The 16,831-nt window shown below is 51.3% G+C and overlaps 1 protein-coding gene across 1 annotated transcript in view; it reads right to left on the bottom strand.

Annotated features, from left to right (window-relative positions):
- The window catches only part of LOC308357123 (myosin-13), a gene marked incomplete at both ends in the record, with an annotated part of 46,812 nt that overhangs the window by 8,711 nt on the left and 21,270 nt on the right, over positions 1–16,831 (bottom strand). The window contains 14 exons of the mRNA XM_080826608.1: positions 630–795; positions 1,170–1,353; positions 1,707–1,903; positions 3,424–3,542; positions 3,625–3,751; positions 5,610–5,999; positions 7,016–7,106; positions 7,224–7,369; positions 8,526–8,702; positions 10,095–10,337; positions 11,962–12,217; positions 13,633–13,769; positions 14,790–14,913; positions 16,355–16,472. Of these exons, the coding sequence (XP_080682734.1) occupies positions 630–795; positions 1,170–1,353; positions 1,707–1,903; positions 3,424–3,542; positions 3,625–3,751; positions 5,610–5,999; positions 7,016–7,106; positions 7,224–7,369; positions 8,526–8,702; positions 10,095–10,337; positions 11,962–12,217; positions 13,633–13,769; positions 14,790–14,913; positions 16,355–16,472 (2,475 nt within the window). The remainder of the gene's footprint in view (positions 1–629; positions 796–1,169; positions 1,354–1,706; positions 1,904–3,423; positions 3,543–3,624; positions 3,752–5,609; positions 6,000–7,015; positions 7,107–7,223; positions 7,370–8,525; positions 8,703–10,094; positions 10,338–11,961; positions 12,218–13,632; positions 13,770–14,789; positions 14,914–16,354; positions 16,473–16,831) is intronic.

The raw sequence follows: 16,831 nt of genomic DNA, 5'->3' as shown, positions 1-16,831 counted from the left end.
GCAAAGGACAGGCTCGATTTAGCGTGTTTGATCGGGCTCGTGTTGACAGCAGAGGCATTTTGCCTGGCAACTTGGGGACTGGTGATTCTTCCCATTTATGCAGGAGAGAGCGTGGTGGAACCCTTCGTGTGAGGTCTCGGCACGACCCAGGATGTTGCCTCCCCTGAACCATGCTGAGGGAGGAGTGGCAAGAACGCTAAGTCCTCACCAAGTATGTAAAACGGTCACAGCGAGGGCCGGGGGAGAAAATTCTGGAGACCACGTATAGAATACAGAATCATCGTCTTTTGGGACTGGAAGGGGCTTTCGGGGACATCGGGTCTGGTCTGATTTTGCAGACCAGGGGTCTGAAGTCCTAAGGGATTTGGCAGCACGCCCAAGGACACAAAGCCACGTCCAGACAGAATCTGCGCAAGATCTTGTTCTCTAAGAAGAGGTGAGCTTGGCAATTCCCTTCGCCCTTCGTGTTCCAGAAGGACACTTAGTTATGACTGTGTCTGTGACATTAGCAGGGCTGAGCTCCAGGGTCGACGGAGCAGACAGAAGGGTTCTGCAGGGTGGTGGGAAGCAGGAGGCAAGGTGGGGTGGGTCCAGGTGCTCCCCTGGGGTGGGTGGGGGAGGCAGCTCACCTTGCAAGTTTTTATTCTCCCGTCTCAGCGTCTCCAACTGATCCACCACCTCCTCATAGGCATTCTGGAGCTTGAAGACTTCAGTACTGAGCGACCTGGATCCTTTCTGAGCAGCTTCCAACTCGGCCTGACTCTCGTCCAGTTTTTGCTTCCACTCTGCAAGGACCTGGGGGTGACACAGGGACACGTGAACAGCAGGAAGGACCAGGGCACCTGGGAGGGCCCAGGAAAACGAGGGCTGTCTGTGAGCAATGCTGAGGTTTTACCCTTCCATCCTGGGGACTCAAGAAACAGGGCGGGGCTCTGTCCTAGATCGCGGGCCCCAGACTGGGATGTTCCCATGCGCTTTCTGCGGCATCTCAGAGTAATCTGAATTAGCTCGAACTAAAAATCCACTTTGGAGGGACTGTCACGATCACAAAGAGACACTGCAAAGCCCAGCCTCCCACACACCGTGACTTGATGCTCGGCGGACCTCCCAGGTGGGCGTGTCTCTCACACACCCAAGCGTGAGAGGCTGTGGCTCTCTGGGGGCCAGACCTTATCGAAGTCCCTCTGCTTCCTATCCAGGAGGACACGGGCCGTGTTGGTGCGTTCCAAGTCAAGCATCAGTTCATCCACTTCGCCCTGGAGCCTCTGCTTGGTTTTCTCCAAGGAGGCACACTTGGAGCTCACTGCCTCTGTGTTTTCCTCTGCTTCCTGGAGCCTCTGGGCCAGTTTTTTCCTAGAAGAACCATTTTTTTTTGAGGGGGGGGGCAATGGTGAACTATTTCAGAACTGTCAGTCAGTTCGGGGCTAGAACTAGGGAAGACCAAGACACAGCATGGGACGTGTGGACAGGTACCACCTGAAGAAGCCCAAACAGCTTGGCAGCAAAGCAGGTCACCAAGAAGCCACCAAGGGAACCAAGTGGAAAGGACAGTCCCAGGGGAAGAACAGGGACGTCCTACCTGGATGCTTAACAAAAACTCAAAGGGCTGCGGGGGAAGAGACTGTCTCTCAAGGCAGGAAGAGTTCTCTATCCCTTCACTCATGTCCTGGGGTCACCACTCCTGCTGTCGCCGGGGAGCCCCTTACTTGGCCTCCTCCAGCTCCTCTGTGCGCTGGATGGCGTCCGTCTCGTATTTGGTCCTCCACTGGGCCACCTCGCTGTTGGCCTTGGACAGTGCCCTCTGCAGCTCGGCCTTGCCCTCCTGCTCCTCCTCATACTGTTCCCGCAGCAGGTCGCAGTCGTGGCGGGAGGACTGCAGGGCGTGGGCCAGGGCGTTCTTGGCCTGCGGGAGGAGGGTGGTGACAGAGTGCAAAGACATTGGGCCATACTCCAAGCTAAGGTACTTTCCTCTAAACCAGCATCTCCCAACGTGAGCTGTTCCTGAGCTGCCTTCGCAGACTTAGCCATATTTGCGTATGTCCTGTTTTATTTCATTTTTGTCACGTTGGCTCCCTGATTGTATTCAAATAAAAGTAAACTATTAAACTATAAATAGAAAAGCACTAACATGTGCCACACACAGAAGGGAACCCTAAGAATAAATGCAACGGGGTAAAGCAATGTTATTGATCACTTTCCAGTCAGGTACTTGCTGTGTGCCTCCGTACCTGAAGCCTGCTCTCTCTACGCCTTAATAAGGAAAATGAGCACATGCTAGAGAGATGGAACCATGCTGAGCTCTTTTCTTTATGCAAGCAGAATAATTGAAACAGACTTAGGAAGGGGATCATTTTCTTGTTACTTGATGCAATGTTACAGAAATGTACCGCCGTGAAGAAAACCCAAAAAATATTGTTTGGTGTCACCAGAGGCTGTGTCCCCATACAGGGGGACTCTGATGTGAGCTGTTCTGTTTCTGTGCCTCTGTTACCTCTTCCCGAGCAGGGGAGAACATGCCCAGAGGCCTCCTTCGCTCAATCCTGCCTGGTAAGAAGACAATTTAGCTCTCGTCTTGATGGTCCAAAACAAAACTCTTTCTTTTCCTTTTTTTTTTTTTTTTAAGATTTTAAGTAATCTCTACACCCAAGGTGCTTGAACTCACAACCCTGAGATCAAGAGTCATGTGGTCTCGACTGAGCCAGCCAGGCCCCCCACAAAACACTTTCTGAGGCCACCATGAAGGAATGCCATTTGGGTGGACTCCTGGATTCCCATTCTCATGCTTGAACACCTATAGACAGCACTTATTAGGCACCTGCTGTGTGCATTGTAGCTACTGTTTGGTGCTAGGGAAAAATTATTCTTGCCTAGGAGGAGTTTACAGATCTGCGGGGAGAAGGGCGTGATGAACATGAACACCTAGATATGGAAGTCAAGAACACAATGAGAAGGTTCATGTTCATGCATATGTCCCAAGTGTGTCCCCAGAGCTGTGCAGTCTTTTGGGAGGGGGGAGAACTTAAAATCAGGTGTTGCAGCAGGTGACGCATGAGTGATGAGGAAGAACGAAGAGGGCATCTTGGGGGGCTGGGCTGAATGGCTGAGCAGAGTGAGAACACAGAGGCAGAGATCGGTCGAGCAGGTGCAGTGGGGGATGGGGGGAGGAATGTGGGGAAGGGATGCCCTGGCTGGTGAGGGTGTTTATCAGACCACACTGTGAGTTGCAGAGGAGCCCAGAGGATGGAGCACCTTGGCTCTGAAGGAGATCCAACACCAAAGTCCTGTGCCGTCAAAGAACAGGTTCCTACCCTCCCACACAGCAGAGAGGAGAAGTAGCAGACTTCATGCTGTAGGGTTGCCCCCAACCAGTTTTCGTGGCTTTGCAGGTTCTGATTCGGCCATTCCAGAAAGAGGCATTCTTACCTTGGTTTCTTCTTCCAGTTGCCTCTTCAGCTCCTCCAGCTGCTGGGTGAGGGCCTGCTTGCCTTTGGTTAGCTGTGAGATCAGAGACTCCTTCTCTTCCAGTTGGTGGCTCAGTTCCCCTACCAAACAGGAGCATGAGTGTTGCTGAACATTGTTGACCCATGGCCTGTAGTTTCCGGAACCCAGCCCCTCAATCCTTACCATTTTGGGTCTGCAGTCTTGCCTTCTGCATGTTCAGATCATGGATTAACTGTGTCTGTTGGTCATCCTTGGCTTTGATCTCATTAAATTGGTCTTCCACAGTCCGGCACATTCTTTCCACGTTACTCTAAGAAAAAAAAAAAAGTCAACATGAATGGAAAAATTGGGTTTCTGGTGTCCAGGTCTGAACTGGGAAATTGGGTTAGTTTAGCTTCTTGTCAGGTAAAATAAAAATAAGAATGCAGAACACATACACGTCAGTTTAAAAAATTACCATCACTTCGGATTTGCTTTAGTTTTATCTGTGATGACTGCTTAGTCACCAATTGGTTGGAGCAACAGCTTTAGGTAGATAAATATTGATTGGTTTGTAAAACAAAACCAAAACCAAAACAAAACAAAACAACCTTTGAGAACATGCTACTCCAAGGAACCCCAGGATCCTCTTGTAATATAAGTAATTCTGTTGCCATATGAGTAATATTACCTTCTGATTTATTTGTTTGCAAGCAGTATATTCAGGGGACACTGTTGCACATTTCATTTGATTATACAAAAGATTCCTTATGGGGAAGGTGGCACGGAGGGATTCACTCCCCGAGCCTCTAGTTTGGCCCCTGTTTTCATGGAGTTTATTTCAAAACCTTGCATATATTGTAGATGTCCTCCTCCTACCTCATATAATATAAAATAAATATGTTGAGCATATATTTTTGAGTATAAGATGGTAGCAGAAGAGGCAAAGATTAGATTCAAAGGAAGGTCTCAAGGGGCTTTGGATATCTTTGAGAAAATGACATATGAACATACAATAATTTTATCTAGGGTAGTTGACAAAGAGACAGCAAATCACAAGGTGAAAAATCAAAGGATACAACAACTTAAAAAATATAAAGCAATATAAGGTACTTCTTCCATTGCATTCTAAAATTGAGAACAGAGAGCATGAAGTGATGGAGGAAGGGAAGTGGCAAGGGGGTGCTGTCATCTCTTCTAATCCAGACAACCCTGCAACCTGGACTGGGGGTTACAGGGGTAGAGAGACAAAGACAGAGACAGAGAATACATACAGACCTAACTCCTCAGAGGGAAGAAAAAGCCAAGAAGGACAGAAAAACGGAGAAGCAGGCAAGAGAGAAAAAGGAGTTGCAGTCAGGCACTGAGGAAGAAATCAAGAGGAAAGCATGGGTGTGGGAGTCCAGATCCTAAACAAGGACAGCAAGAGGCCCCACGAAACTATGACCATATTGTCGCTGAAGAAGCCTTTGCCTTGAAGTCATACACAGGGGTGGGTTTACCAGTAAGCTGGTGTGGTTGAGCACAACCTTTACTTGCATGGGCCCTAGATCACGCAAGTAGCTGTAGAAGGTTCCAGGTGGGGAAGGAAATCTACAAGCAAGCAGAATATATATCTAGGGAGACATTTCTGGCAAATGGTCTGTGTCTCCAGGGTGTCAATAATTTGTGACTTCTTTCTCCCACTCTAAATGACTATTTACTTTCAGGCCTAACTTTGTATTTACAATTTTATGTACATTTTCTTAAAGAGTTCCTCCCCTCCTAAATTTTACATGCTTCGAGCGTAACAAAATTTGGATCTACCCCTGTTCTCACGCATAACTTCTCATTAGTTATACCTCCCAGGGATGGATACCGTGGGCCAAGGAGGCGGCATACCCAATCATACCCAGCAAGGCCCTTTGGTGCAATCCATCCATAGGCTTAGTTCTAGAAAATGCCCAATGGTTTGGAAGATTCTGAAAGCTTTCTGAAATTCTGGAAGGATGATGAGACCTCAAGTCATAGTAGGTCACTGAGTCAAGCTCCAATGACAGGAATGGATTTGGGGGCACTGAGAGCAGGCAGAAGGCGGGAGAGCCTTGCAGTTTGGAACAGGCAGTGAGTTTGGGGGCATCAAATTATGTCTGCTTCCTGGGCAGGAGAATGTAGCTGCCTCACATTTTCTAAGAGGAGGGGTCAGTTACCTTCGACTTGGAGACTGTCTCAATGTTGCCAGCCATGTCATCGATCTCCATCTTGAGCTCACTCTTCTCCTTCTCCAGCTTCTGCTTCACCCTCTGCAGGTTGTCTATCTGCTCCCCGAGCTCGGCCACGCTGTCCGCGTGCTTCTTCCTCAGGGTGGCCGCCGTGGCTTCGTGCTGCAGGGTGGCCTCCTCCAGGTCCCGGCGAAGTTTCTGGAACTCGGCCTCGCGCTTCTTGTTCATCTCAATCTGGGCAGACGTGGCCCCACTGGCTTCCTCCAGGCGTTCGCTGATCTCCTCCAGTTCCCGGGAGAGGTCAGAGCGCTGCTTCTCTGCTTTGGCCCGGGAGGCCCGCTCTGCCTCGATTTCCTCCTCCAGCTCTTCTGTGCGGGCCTGAAAGGGTCACTGCATCAGGAATGTTGGTGGGGGGGGGAGGGAGCAGCCCACTTTGGGCGGGGCAGGTGGTGACGGATTGGGGGTAGGCACCACAAAGAAAAGACTACATGATAACATTAAGTTAATGAGGAATAGGTTGGAAACATTCTAAAGGTCCTTCAGTAGGGGATGGTCAAATCCACCATGATGGAAGCATGTTCCAGAAGTTCATAAAGTCTTTAGAATTGACCCATGTCTACTGTCTACCATGGACAGCTCTGTAGGATGCATTGCTACATGAAAGTAGCAAGTTGCAGAACCATAGTCTCTGTGTTATCATATTTAAGCTAAAAAATATGAAGTATATAGAACATAAAATGCACAGACTTAATGAACATATTTACATGTGTAAATAAATACATACGTACAGATACATAATATATGTTTGCATTTATGTTCTTGTTCCCTCATATTTTAATACATATATGCATATATATATGTATGTGTGTATCATGTATCTATCTCTCATAGATAATTTCTTTGAGTCTTTCTTTATAAAGATTTCATTTTTAAGTAATCTCTACACCCAACATGGGGCTCGAACTCACAACCCTAAGACCAAGAGTTGCACGTTCCATCACCTGAGCCAGCCAGGCGCCCCTCTTTGGGTCCTTAATGTATACATAAACCCATAGCAAGGGAGCCAGTAGGATACACAATCCACCAGAAAGTGAGAGCGACTTCTGAGAAGGGAGGGTTACAGATGGTGATCTAAGCACCCTTACCAGTCATATCTGGCCTTATTGGTAACACCGCAATATTCCCAAAGAAATCTGTGTATGTGCTACTGGCAAGATTAAAGCCTTAATTTCAGAAAAATCAAGGGAAGGACAAAACATTGCCTCCAGCTCTGAGGATAGGAAGAAAATGAGCAGCTAAAGCAACAAAAGCAAGGGCAAAACCAAAAACAGAAACAAGGGCAGGAGGGACCCTTGCAAAGGGTTTTCAGGATCGGGAAGGTTTAGAAGTTCTACCTGCAGTTCTTTGATCTTCTTTTGTAATTGTAAGCTGTGGGTTTGCTCCTCTTCAATCTTGGTTTGTAACTGACTGATTTCAAACTCCTTCCTGCAAACAGATACATAGTTATACAGTTGAAAGAACAACAACGTGAAATACAGGCTTTTAAAGTGGGTAAGTTGGCACTCCGGCTTAAACGCCTGAGGTCAAACACGATATAGCTACTTCTTCAATGTCTCTTCCACTCGCTGCTTGTCGTTTTCTAGATCCATAATGGATTCCTGGGACATTTTCAGGTCCCCTTCCAGCTTCCTCTTCACTCTCTCCAGGTCTGCCCGCAGTTTCTTCTCCTGCTCCAAGGAGCCTTCAAGCTGGAGAGACACAGGCAGAAAGGTTGGAGCTCGCCCCTTGGCCAGCGTGGCCACACCGGCGCTGATGGCTTCCGAGAGCTCCCATGAGGCATGACTGCTGAGCTCTGGCCCAGGGAGGGAACAAGATTCCCCGTGTCTCCACTCTTCCCTCCTGCAGCAAAGGCTACCCTGTATCTCTTGGAAGCCTTCTGGTGCCTCTTTTGGCTGATTCTCACTTGGCCTGTTCCTTCCCTGTAGAATCATGGTGCCCATAAGTGCAAGCTTATGCCCAGAAGGGAAGAAGCAGGGCGTCCATGGATGGCCTCTGCTGTAGCTAAGCTGAGAAGGTCTAGACTACACAGCCGTCCTCCTCCCAGAGGTAGCCTGGTGCTCGTCTGCTCTGGCCTCAGGAAAACATGCAATCTGGACAAGTTCTAGCCACGGTCGTGAGTAAGCCTGCAAACGCCACGCTTGGCTCTTGTACCAAGAGCCAATATGCAATTGATGAATCACTACAGTCTACCTCAGAAACTTAAAAAAAAAAAAAAGGTAACATAGTAACATGATGGGGGAAATGGTAATTGTTATGGGCACAGATAGGACTTCTATTTAACAATGTTGAAATTATTCAATTTTAACAATGTTAGAACAAGTTGGAACTTTGCAACCCAAGGACCTGAGAGGGGATGTTAATTATGATGATGTTAATTACCATGACCATAACAAGGGGCATAGTAGCAGCTAATATTTTACTGAACACACTCTACCTGCTATTTCTTCCTTCTTCTTCTTTTTTTTTTAAATTTATTTATTGAGAGAAAGCGGGAGTGGGGGGGCAGGGAGAGGGAGAAGCAGGCTCCCTGCTGGTCAGGGAGCCCGATGCGGGACTCGATCCCAGCACCCTGGGATCATGACCTGAGCTGAAGGCAGATGCTTAAGGACTGAGCCCCCCGGTGCCCCCATACTGAGCTTTCCATGAAAACTTTCAGAGGTGAAGCAGGTTGTATCCCCATTTCACGAGGTAGACACAGGGACGGCAAGACTTGTGTGGAGAGGGCTGAGGTCCAGACTCAGGGAATCTGCTCCAGAATTAGAAGTCAGACCCTCCCGCCCACCCCATTTAACCCCAGCCTCTGCAAGCAACAGCCGCTGGGACCCGGGAGTAAAACATCCTTACGTCATCGGTTTGCTGCTCTAGCTTGACATTTATTTTGATGAGACCGTTGACTTTATCTTCCTCCACCTGAAGATCGTCTAGTGTTTGCTGATGGGCTTCCTGCAGGGACTTCTTCTCCTTGGTCAGTTTGGAGATGTTTACCTCGAGGGCTGTCATTTCTTCGGAAAGATTCTTTACCTGGGAGAATAACCACATCCATGGACTGCTCAGACAACTCAATCAGAAGCTACGGATTTTTATTTTCCCCTTACCTTTTCGCTTTTTTTTTCTTTTTTTGCTTTTTTGGCTACCGCGTCCCTACCTCCCTGGGAAGGCGGTCACTGTGTGGGTTACATTATCCTGAAATTGGCAGCCTCCCAGCCCTTTGCTTCTTGGTTGGCTGGCCACAGAGCCAGTTAGCATCATTCCTTCAGACACGAGTTTATGTCCTACAAGGGAGGGCTCTGAAATGCACATAGGAGGCTTTGGAAGGGCAACCCATCAGTCTCTCTTTATCATTATATATCCACAGGAGTCTGTTTCCCAGGTTGGGGGTTTAGAAAAAGGCACGAAGAGTAAGGAAAGATACAAGATGCTATGCAAGAATGGTCCAGAATGGGAACCTGTGCTGTCAGGAAGCCGGGGCGGGGGTGCCACATAGAAAGCTTTAAGGTGTTAAATCGAACTTTGCTCTATGTATGCCTCTCTTCCAGATCAGAGGTTCTTAAACTCCCACCCCTTAGGCTGAATCTGGCCGGGGACGTGTTTTCTGTATAGCTTCTGCATAAGTTATCAATATTGTAAAAAGCAGTGTAATGTCACACAAAATCTGGACTCCCGGCTCTTCCTGGAAAATCTAAAGCACTGGAGATTTGCATTCTCACCCGGAGCCACTGGGTCAGTGTTGCTGCCTCAAATGGAGAAGGGGCTTAACTCCTGGCAAGTCTCCACGCCTCCTTAATGTCCCTTTCCACCCCTCCCGGGTGTGGATCCCACACTCACTCCGGGTCACCTCACACCAGGTCAACCCGATCCCTTGCTCTAACTCATTAGCAACCATTATTATGTGACTCAAGGGCTGTGATTTCATGCATTTCTGCAAAGTGTGAGGATCCTTAATGTGACCGAGTATTTCCAGTGCTTTCCCGAAGGCTGCGTCAGTCTATAAGCTGCCAGTAACACATGAGGGTCCCTGTTTGCCCACGTCCCTGGCAGGGCGGGGGTGGCCCAGCTTCCTGCCCCCTTCGCCACCCGCCTCCCTCATCATCTGCCTGGCCCCTGGAGGCATTTTTTGCTCTTCCTGAGCCAAGTGCAAACAAGAATGAATAGGACGCCACCCTCGTTGAGGATCCCTTGCTTTGTGCAGGATGGGCTGGGGGCTGGAAGTTTGGGGTCCAACCAGCCAGGCGGGAGAAGGGTTGAGAAGACCCTGCTGGGTAGAGCGAGCAAGGCGGAGAAGGACGGGACTTGGTGGGACCTCACTGCCCCCCCACTGGCTCCTGCCTCCGACTTCAGGAAATGTCTGCTCCTAAGAGGGGGTAAGGATGGTTCCAGAAGCCGGGGGAGTGGGGGACTCCCTGGTTTGCCCACCTTGTTCTCAGTGGCGTGCTTCTCCTTTTCCACTTTCGTCAGGGTCAGCTCAAGTTCGTCGATGTCCCTTTTGAGAGATGAGCATTTATCCTCCAGGTTCCTCTTCTTGGCCACGAGGTCGGAGTTCACCTCCTCTTCCTCTTCCAGTCTCTCGTTCAGCTCCTTGACTTTGGCTTCCAGTTGGATCTTGCTTTTGATGAGCCCCTCACAGCGCTCCTCCGCATCGATGAGGTTTTCTGTTTCCTGGAAGAACCAGAGGGTTGCGTTTCGGTCAGACTCTCAGCAAACCCTACTCGGGATGTGCTCTGCCCTCCAGAAGCCCACTACCTGGACCTGAGGTGAGGAATGGCTCACACGCGCACACACACTCATATGCACACACACACATCCACACATGCATGTGCACATACACTCATGTACACACACCCACACACTTGTGCACACACGTGTACAGGTACAGACACATGCACACAAACACACACGTGCACAGTCATGTGTGCACACACATGCACACACGTGTGTGCACAAACACACACATGCACACACACCACTTGTATATTATCCGTATATCTTTTTTTAACCACCAAGGACAACCACTTAATAGAAATTCACCTGAAATAATTCCAAACAACGGAGTCCATACAGTTTACGAAGCTTCTGCCAATTTGCTCAAATTTGGCCAGCCTGCCATCTCACTTCCTCTCACCACCCGTGGAAAAATGACTCCTCTACCCAATGTTACCACAAGCTAACTAGTATTTTCAAAACATTACCACCTTTTAACTTCCAGTAGAAAACTTGCTGTCTGCCCCGGGAGTCCCACCTCCTTGAGCCACAGAACAGGAAGTTCAAGATAGGAAGAAAGGGATTAAGTTCGTAGATGTCCCAGAAGGCTCTGTAATGAGTCTCTCGGACAGGCCAAGATGAGCTGATTCTACTCTTAAACCCAATCGGGCTACATCTTCTTGTACAAGAGTGTTGTAAAAACTGGATCCCCACTTCGAGATTATGGATAAGAATAAGCGTCAGTGTTAATTGAATACGTACTACGTGCTCAGCATTTCACCCGCATGGGCCCATCTGATTCTCCCGACAACCTCATGACGTGTGTGCTGTTACTGGGCCCATTTTACAGATGAGAAAATGGAGGTGCAGAGAGGCTAAATAACTTGCCCAAGGCCACACAGCTATCGGGTGGAGGGTCTGGGATAGAAACCCAGCTATCAGGTTCCAAACTTATCCCCTGGCCCTCTCGGCTTGGCAAAGTGCTCCCAGTGACTGCACTGTGCTACTGGGAAAGGGAAAAGGGGAGGAGACAATGCTTTGTATGCACGGCCATTTGGGGGTTTATTAAAAAAAAGCAAATGATAAACACCTTAATTTGTGAATTGATACAATGATGCTGCCAGAGTGTGACATGCTGGAAGCAGCTGCTTTTCCCCTATTTCCTTGATTAAAAACTGCAAAGCATTTTTAGTATAATCATATTACCGAAACTTATACGCGTATGTATAAAATGACCCCTCCTTTGAATTGTTTCAGTAATTTACTTTAATGTTTATTTACATGATTTTTTTTTAAAGACCTGGGGCATGCCTGACAGATTTTTAATCATGAGGATAGACCCAGCCCCCTCATACCCACGACAAAATAGGTCTCACTGCGCTGTGGAATTCAGAAATGAGGGTGTGCGGAAATTCGCTTTGCAGACATGCTCCCAAGAACCTCCGCGACGGCGAAGCCAGGCCCTCGGCCTCCTGCAATGCTCCGTACACCCACGAGGTGGCACCACTGGCCCTTACATCCACGCACCTGTTGGGGCCTCCGTGTTGCTCCTGGTTTCTATTCTCACCCGGCAGGTACTTACAGACTGGACCTGCAGCTGGAGGTCATTTTTTTCCTGCAGCAGGGACACCATCTTCTCCTCCAGCTCCTTGCGGCGAGCCTCCGATCTGGCCAGCTCCTCCTTGGCCCTCTCGAAGTCTTCCTTCATGGTGGCCATCTCTCGCTCCGCCTCTGCGCTCTTGAGGAGCGGCTTGATCTTGAAGAACAGGTTCATCCAGGGCCAGTGCTTGACGTTCATGAAGGCGCGGATGTTGTACTGGATGCAGAAGATGGAGTCCCTGCACACCCCATCGGACCGCGTTAATGAACCCCAGCAAGGACTCCTGTCCACCCTTCCCGCCCTGGGGTCCAGGCCCTTCGCCCTTCCCCGATGCAGGGGCAGCCGAGCTCTGCAGCTCTGTGGGCCCAGGGGCTCACTCTGCAGGTGAGGGACAGAGGCAGCGGCATGCACAGAGGTTGGGAGGTGACAGAGCACACGGGACCATTTGTGGACCCCGCCCCCCACCAGACTCCCACCCCCACTACAGTACTGCAACGTAGTCCCTAAGATCCCGATCACCAATGCTGGGAGCATCTTCATCCCTACTCGCCCGAGTCTGTCTCCCGCATTTTATTTACGTATTTGACACAGGGAGAGCGACAGAGCACGAGCAGGTGGGGTGGCAGGGGGAGAGGCAGACTCCCCGCTGAGCAGAGAGCCCACACGCGACTGGATCCCAGGACTCTGGGATCACGACCGGAGCTAAAGGCAGACGCCAAGCGACTGAGCCCGCCAGGTGCCCGTCTCCCACATTTGAATGGCTGACTCTCCCCTTTTTGATTTGCCTTTGATTTCATGATTCCTGTCTCATGGTGCGCTCTGCCGCGTGGGCTCCCTCCTCCTGCTTACCTGTGCATGTACGCCTGGGACCGTCTCCCCGACACTTGTATTCATAGAATTTGCCGATTTCCCTGATTTCGATTGTCGCTGATGTCCCAGAGATGTCACCTGCCTTATCTCCCACTCTGTATTCTCCAGAGCTCGCATGTGCCTCAAAACTTGCTTCCCTTTCCCATAAACCGGCTCCCGCCCAGGGCTCTTCTCCTCCCTGTTTCTGTGCTGGCTTCCATTCACCTCACCCAGCTAGATGCCCGCGAGCTGTTCTTGACTAATGCACAATGGTGGCCCACATGGCAATACCCATGTCAGAGCCATATAGGGCATCGGGGAATTGGGGAGAAGGGACCTTCCCCCCAATTCCCCTCTCCCTGAAATTCCCGCATGTTACCAGCCATCAGGGTTGCTGGTGAATTACTGAAGGAGTAAGACTCTTCCGAGTCCCTGGACCCCAGTCCCTGCCCCCACACCACTGGACCGTGCCCTGGTTCAGGCCCTTGTCATCTTCTACAAACCCGGTCCTCTCACTGCTCCCGTAGGCACCTGCCATGGCTTCCCTGCGGACGCCTGGCTCTGGCCTCACGAACTCGGGAAAGGGGAACCTGTGTTGGGTGCCTCCCCTGAGCTCCTGGAGGGCAGTGTCCCTCTCTGTATGCCCAGCACCATGCAGGGTCCCCAAGCATGGACAGGCTGCTCGGCAGGTGCTGGGGTAAATGAATGAGCAAGAACATGGATGCCCCAAGACTAAAACCGGGAGGCAACCAGCAGCTGAGAAGTAGGGAGGGCAGGGTAAGGCGGGGCGAGGGTCCACCTCACCTCCTCTCCATCATCTTCTTGAACTCCACCCGCATCAGGTATCCCCGGCAGACGGCCTGTGTGCGTGTCATCAGGGTCACAAGCTTCTCGTCCCTCATCTCCTCCAGGAGTCCGAGAAGCCCAGCTTTGAAAAACACCTGCGTCAGAGGAGAGACGAGCCCGGCCGTGTTCCCAGCTGCCATGCAAACCGGGGTCCTCCTGGGAGCCAGTTTCCGCCCAGCCCAGCCCTCAGCCTTCAGAGCCGTGGCCTGGGACGGGCCGTCCCCTGGGCCCCACAGTGGCCTCTCCTGAGCTCGTTGCATAGGACGTTCCCGGCCCCTCCAACCCCCATGGCCCGGTTCAGACAGAGCTCCCACATAGGAGGCAAGGTTGCGCCCAGAAAGTACCCTCCGAGCTCTATTCTGCCCAGATTGGAAGAAACTCGTAGACAGTTCCTCAGGGCCACTTACCCATGGCCCACACCAGCTAACATTTCAAGGAAGCAAGGCCCCCTTTGGGGGCCTGCGAGCCCCAGTCTGGCCCTTTCCAGGAGGGAGAGCTCTGCGGTCTGGCCAGGATTTGAAGCTGGCCTTTGTCCCTCACTGTCCTTGCGACCTTGAGCACGTTTCTTGCCCTCTGGGTGCCCTCATTTCCCTTGCCCTCCCTGTAACCCCACGAGGTCAGGACTAGCCTTATGTCCCTCGGGTTATGGGGAGGACTGAATGCCGGGTGCACAGAGGGCGAATCACAGGGCCAGATCTCCATGTGCTCAATAAATGGTGGGCATTTCTATCTGTTATTATCATTCCCTCCAAGTTCTCACTGTTTCTGGAATCCTTGCTGCGTTCTACTCTCTCCTTGGCTTTCTCATCTCATGTAAAAGTGGCTTTGCTCTCCTCTCTTAGGACCCTAGAACTTTCTATGGCTTTCTTCCAATGCTGGGGCGGGGGTGGGGTCTGGCTTCCAATTAAGCCTCTAGACACTTAAAAACCAACACGGGGACAGGATTCTCAGTCCCCAGACCCAGGCTCCTTCTGCGTGGGCTCCTGCGCAACGGGGCAGTCAGGTTGGCCGGATGGGGAGAGCGGTCCTTTCCTCCCACCAGCCGACAAGCAGCCCGGGGGCCATGGGTGATGCAGGGTGGAGGGGGGAGGTGTCCCAGCTCCACGTGTACTCACCTTGGTGTGCCCAAACCTGTACTGTTCCCGGTCCACGTCGATGGAGCTCAGAAGCTTCTCAGAAGCATTTTTGCTGTCAATAAATTGTCCTTCGGGGATGGCACTGGCATTGAGGATCCGGTATCTGCGGGGCAGTGGAGGGGGGAGTGTGACGTGTACTTGGTCAGCCACCTGCTAGCAGCTGGGCGTTGCGGAGTGGGGGGAGGGGCGTCTCAGGCGAGCAGGGGGTCCGGCCCACAGAGCTGGGAGGGTGGTCCCTCCGTGCAATTTCCTGAGGGCTGTACCCTGGTCCTTTCTGCCCTGGGGCCTCACCCCTGCCAGGGCCCAAGCCATTCTGGGATGACCCATGGCCAGAAAGACCATGCGCTCCCCTGAGGACACGTGGACTCGGGAGAGCCACCAGGGTTTAAGGGACAAGATTCTACTAGCAGTTGGCCGAGCACATAGGAAGCTGAGAAAACACCTTACCCTCCCTCCAATCTGGCTTCGGAAGCTGGCTCAGGCCTAACATGCACTTGGGCCCCTCTGCATTGGCTTGACAGTGCTAGCTTGGAAGGTGGTTTCCGTCGAGGGACAACATCTTCTGAATAGATTCAATCCCCGAGAAAGGCCCCATAGCTAAGACAAGGCCTGCCCTATACCTAAGACCAGGCCTTCTAGAATCTTCTCCTGCTCCAGCCTTAGGGGGACATGGACTATCGTACAGCTAGTCTGGGAGAAGGGGTCCACAGCTGGAGTTTTGTTTTCAGAGGAAGATGTTATCTGCATAAAAGAACCTTGAAGTCATCTGTGACGCGCAGACCTGTGGTCCCCCTACTCCCGGAGGGTCCTCGCCCTTCCTCTACTCCAGACAAGGTCTGGAGTTGTGGGCCCAGCTGTGGGCAGCTGGGAGGAGAGAGCTGGTCTGGAGCAGCGAGACTCAAATGGGGACAACTGAGCCCCCCCACCTGCACTTCTCCCCCCCTGCCCAGGGGACACCTGACAATGTCTGGTGACATTTTTGATTGTCCCAGTGTGGGTGGGGTGTGGTTTGCTCCTGACACTGTAGGTAGAGGCTGGGGATCCTGCTAAAATCTTAACAACACTCACGACAACCCCCACAAGAAAGGATTATCTAGTCCCAAATCTCAATAGCGCAGAAGGTGAGAAGCTCTGCTCTGAAGGCCCAGTCGAGGTGGAGGGTTGGGGCTCTGATGCTGGGACCAGTTTGGGCTGGCCTGGCCCTCATTTGGGCATAGCTCATCTCCCCAGCTAAAGAGAAGGCCCCCGGGAACCTTGGGAAGCTGTGAACTCACCAGCCACTCAGCCCAAGGAGCCCTCAGAAGGAGAGAGATACAGGGTGGCCTGGGTGGCTCAGTGGGTTAAGCATCTGCCTTCAGCTCAGGTCAGGATCTTGGGGTCCCGGGATCGAGCCCTGTGTCGGGTTCCCTGCTCAGCGGGGAGCCTGCTTCTCCCTCTCCCTCTCCTACTCCCCCTTCTCATGTTCTCTCACTCCCTCAAATAAATAAATAAAATCTTAAAAAACGAGCGAGAGAGAGGGAGAGATGCAAAGCCAGGTGACCTACCTCTGTTTGAAGTCTGCATAGAGGATCCGGCTGGGGAAGCCTTTCCTGCAAATCCGGATGCCCTCGAGGACCCCGTTGCAGCGTAGCTGGTGCATGACCAAGTAGTGGTCCATCACGCCTGGGGAGAGAAGTAGTGGTGCATCACGCCCTGGCGTATGTCAGGGGCTTTTTCCTTGTCTTTGACGGTCTGGCCGCTGTGAGACACGCCAACACACCCAGACTTGAGCGGAAAGGGTTAACGCCAACTCTAAGAATGATGGGATGGACATAGTCTCGCAGTAGGAGACAATCCCAACCCCTGGGGACACGCGAGCATCTCATTCCTATGGGCTAAAAGACAAAAATGGATCTTTATCCTGTTGATGACCCTCGAGTCCAGCTAGGCAAGAATGAGTATGGGTAGCCCTCTGGACTTCCCTTTAGATAACATGCTGTGCCCTTCTCTACTCAAGGTCAAGGATGTAGTGTCTGCAGGCA

This window comes from Martes martes, assembly GCF_963455335.1.
Source record: "Martes martes genome assembly, chromosome: 16".
Lineage (NCBI taxonomy): Eukaryota > Metazoa > Chordata > Mammalia > Carnivora > Mustelidae > Martes > Martes martes.
Note: the sequence above shows the minus strand (reverse complement) of the source record. Positions and strands in the feature narration are given on the sequence as shown.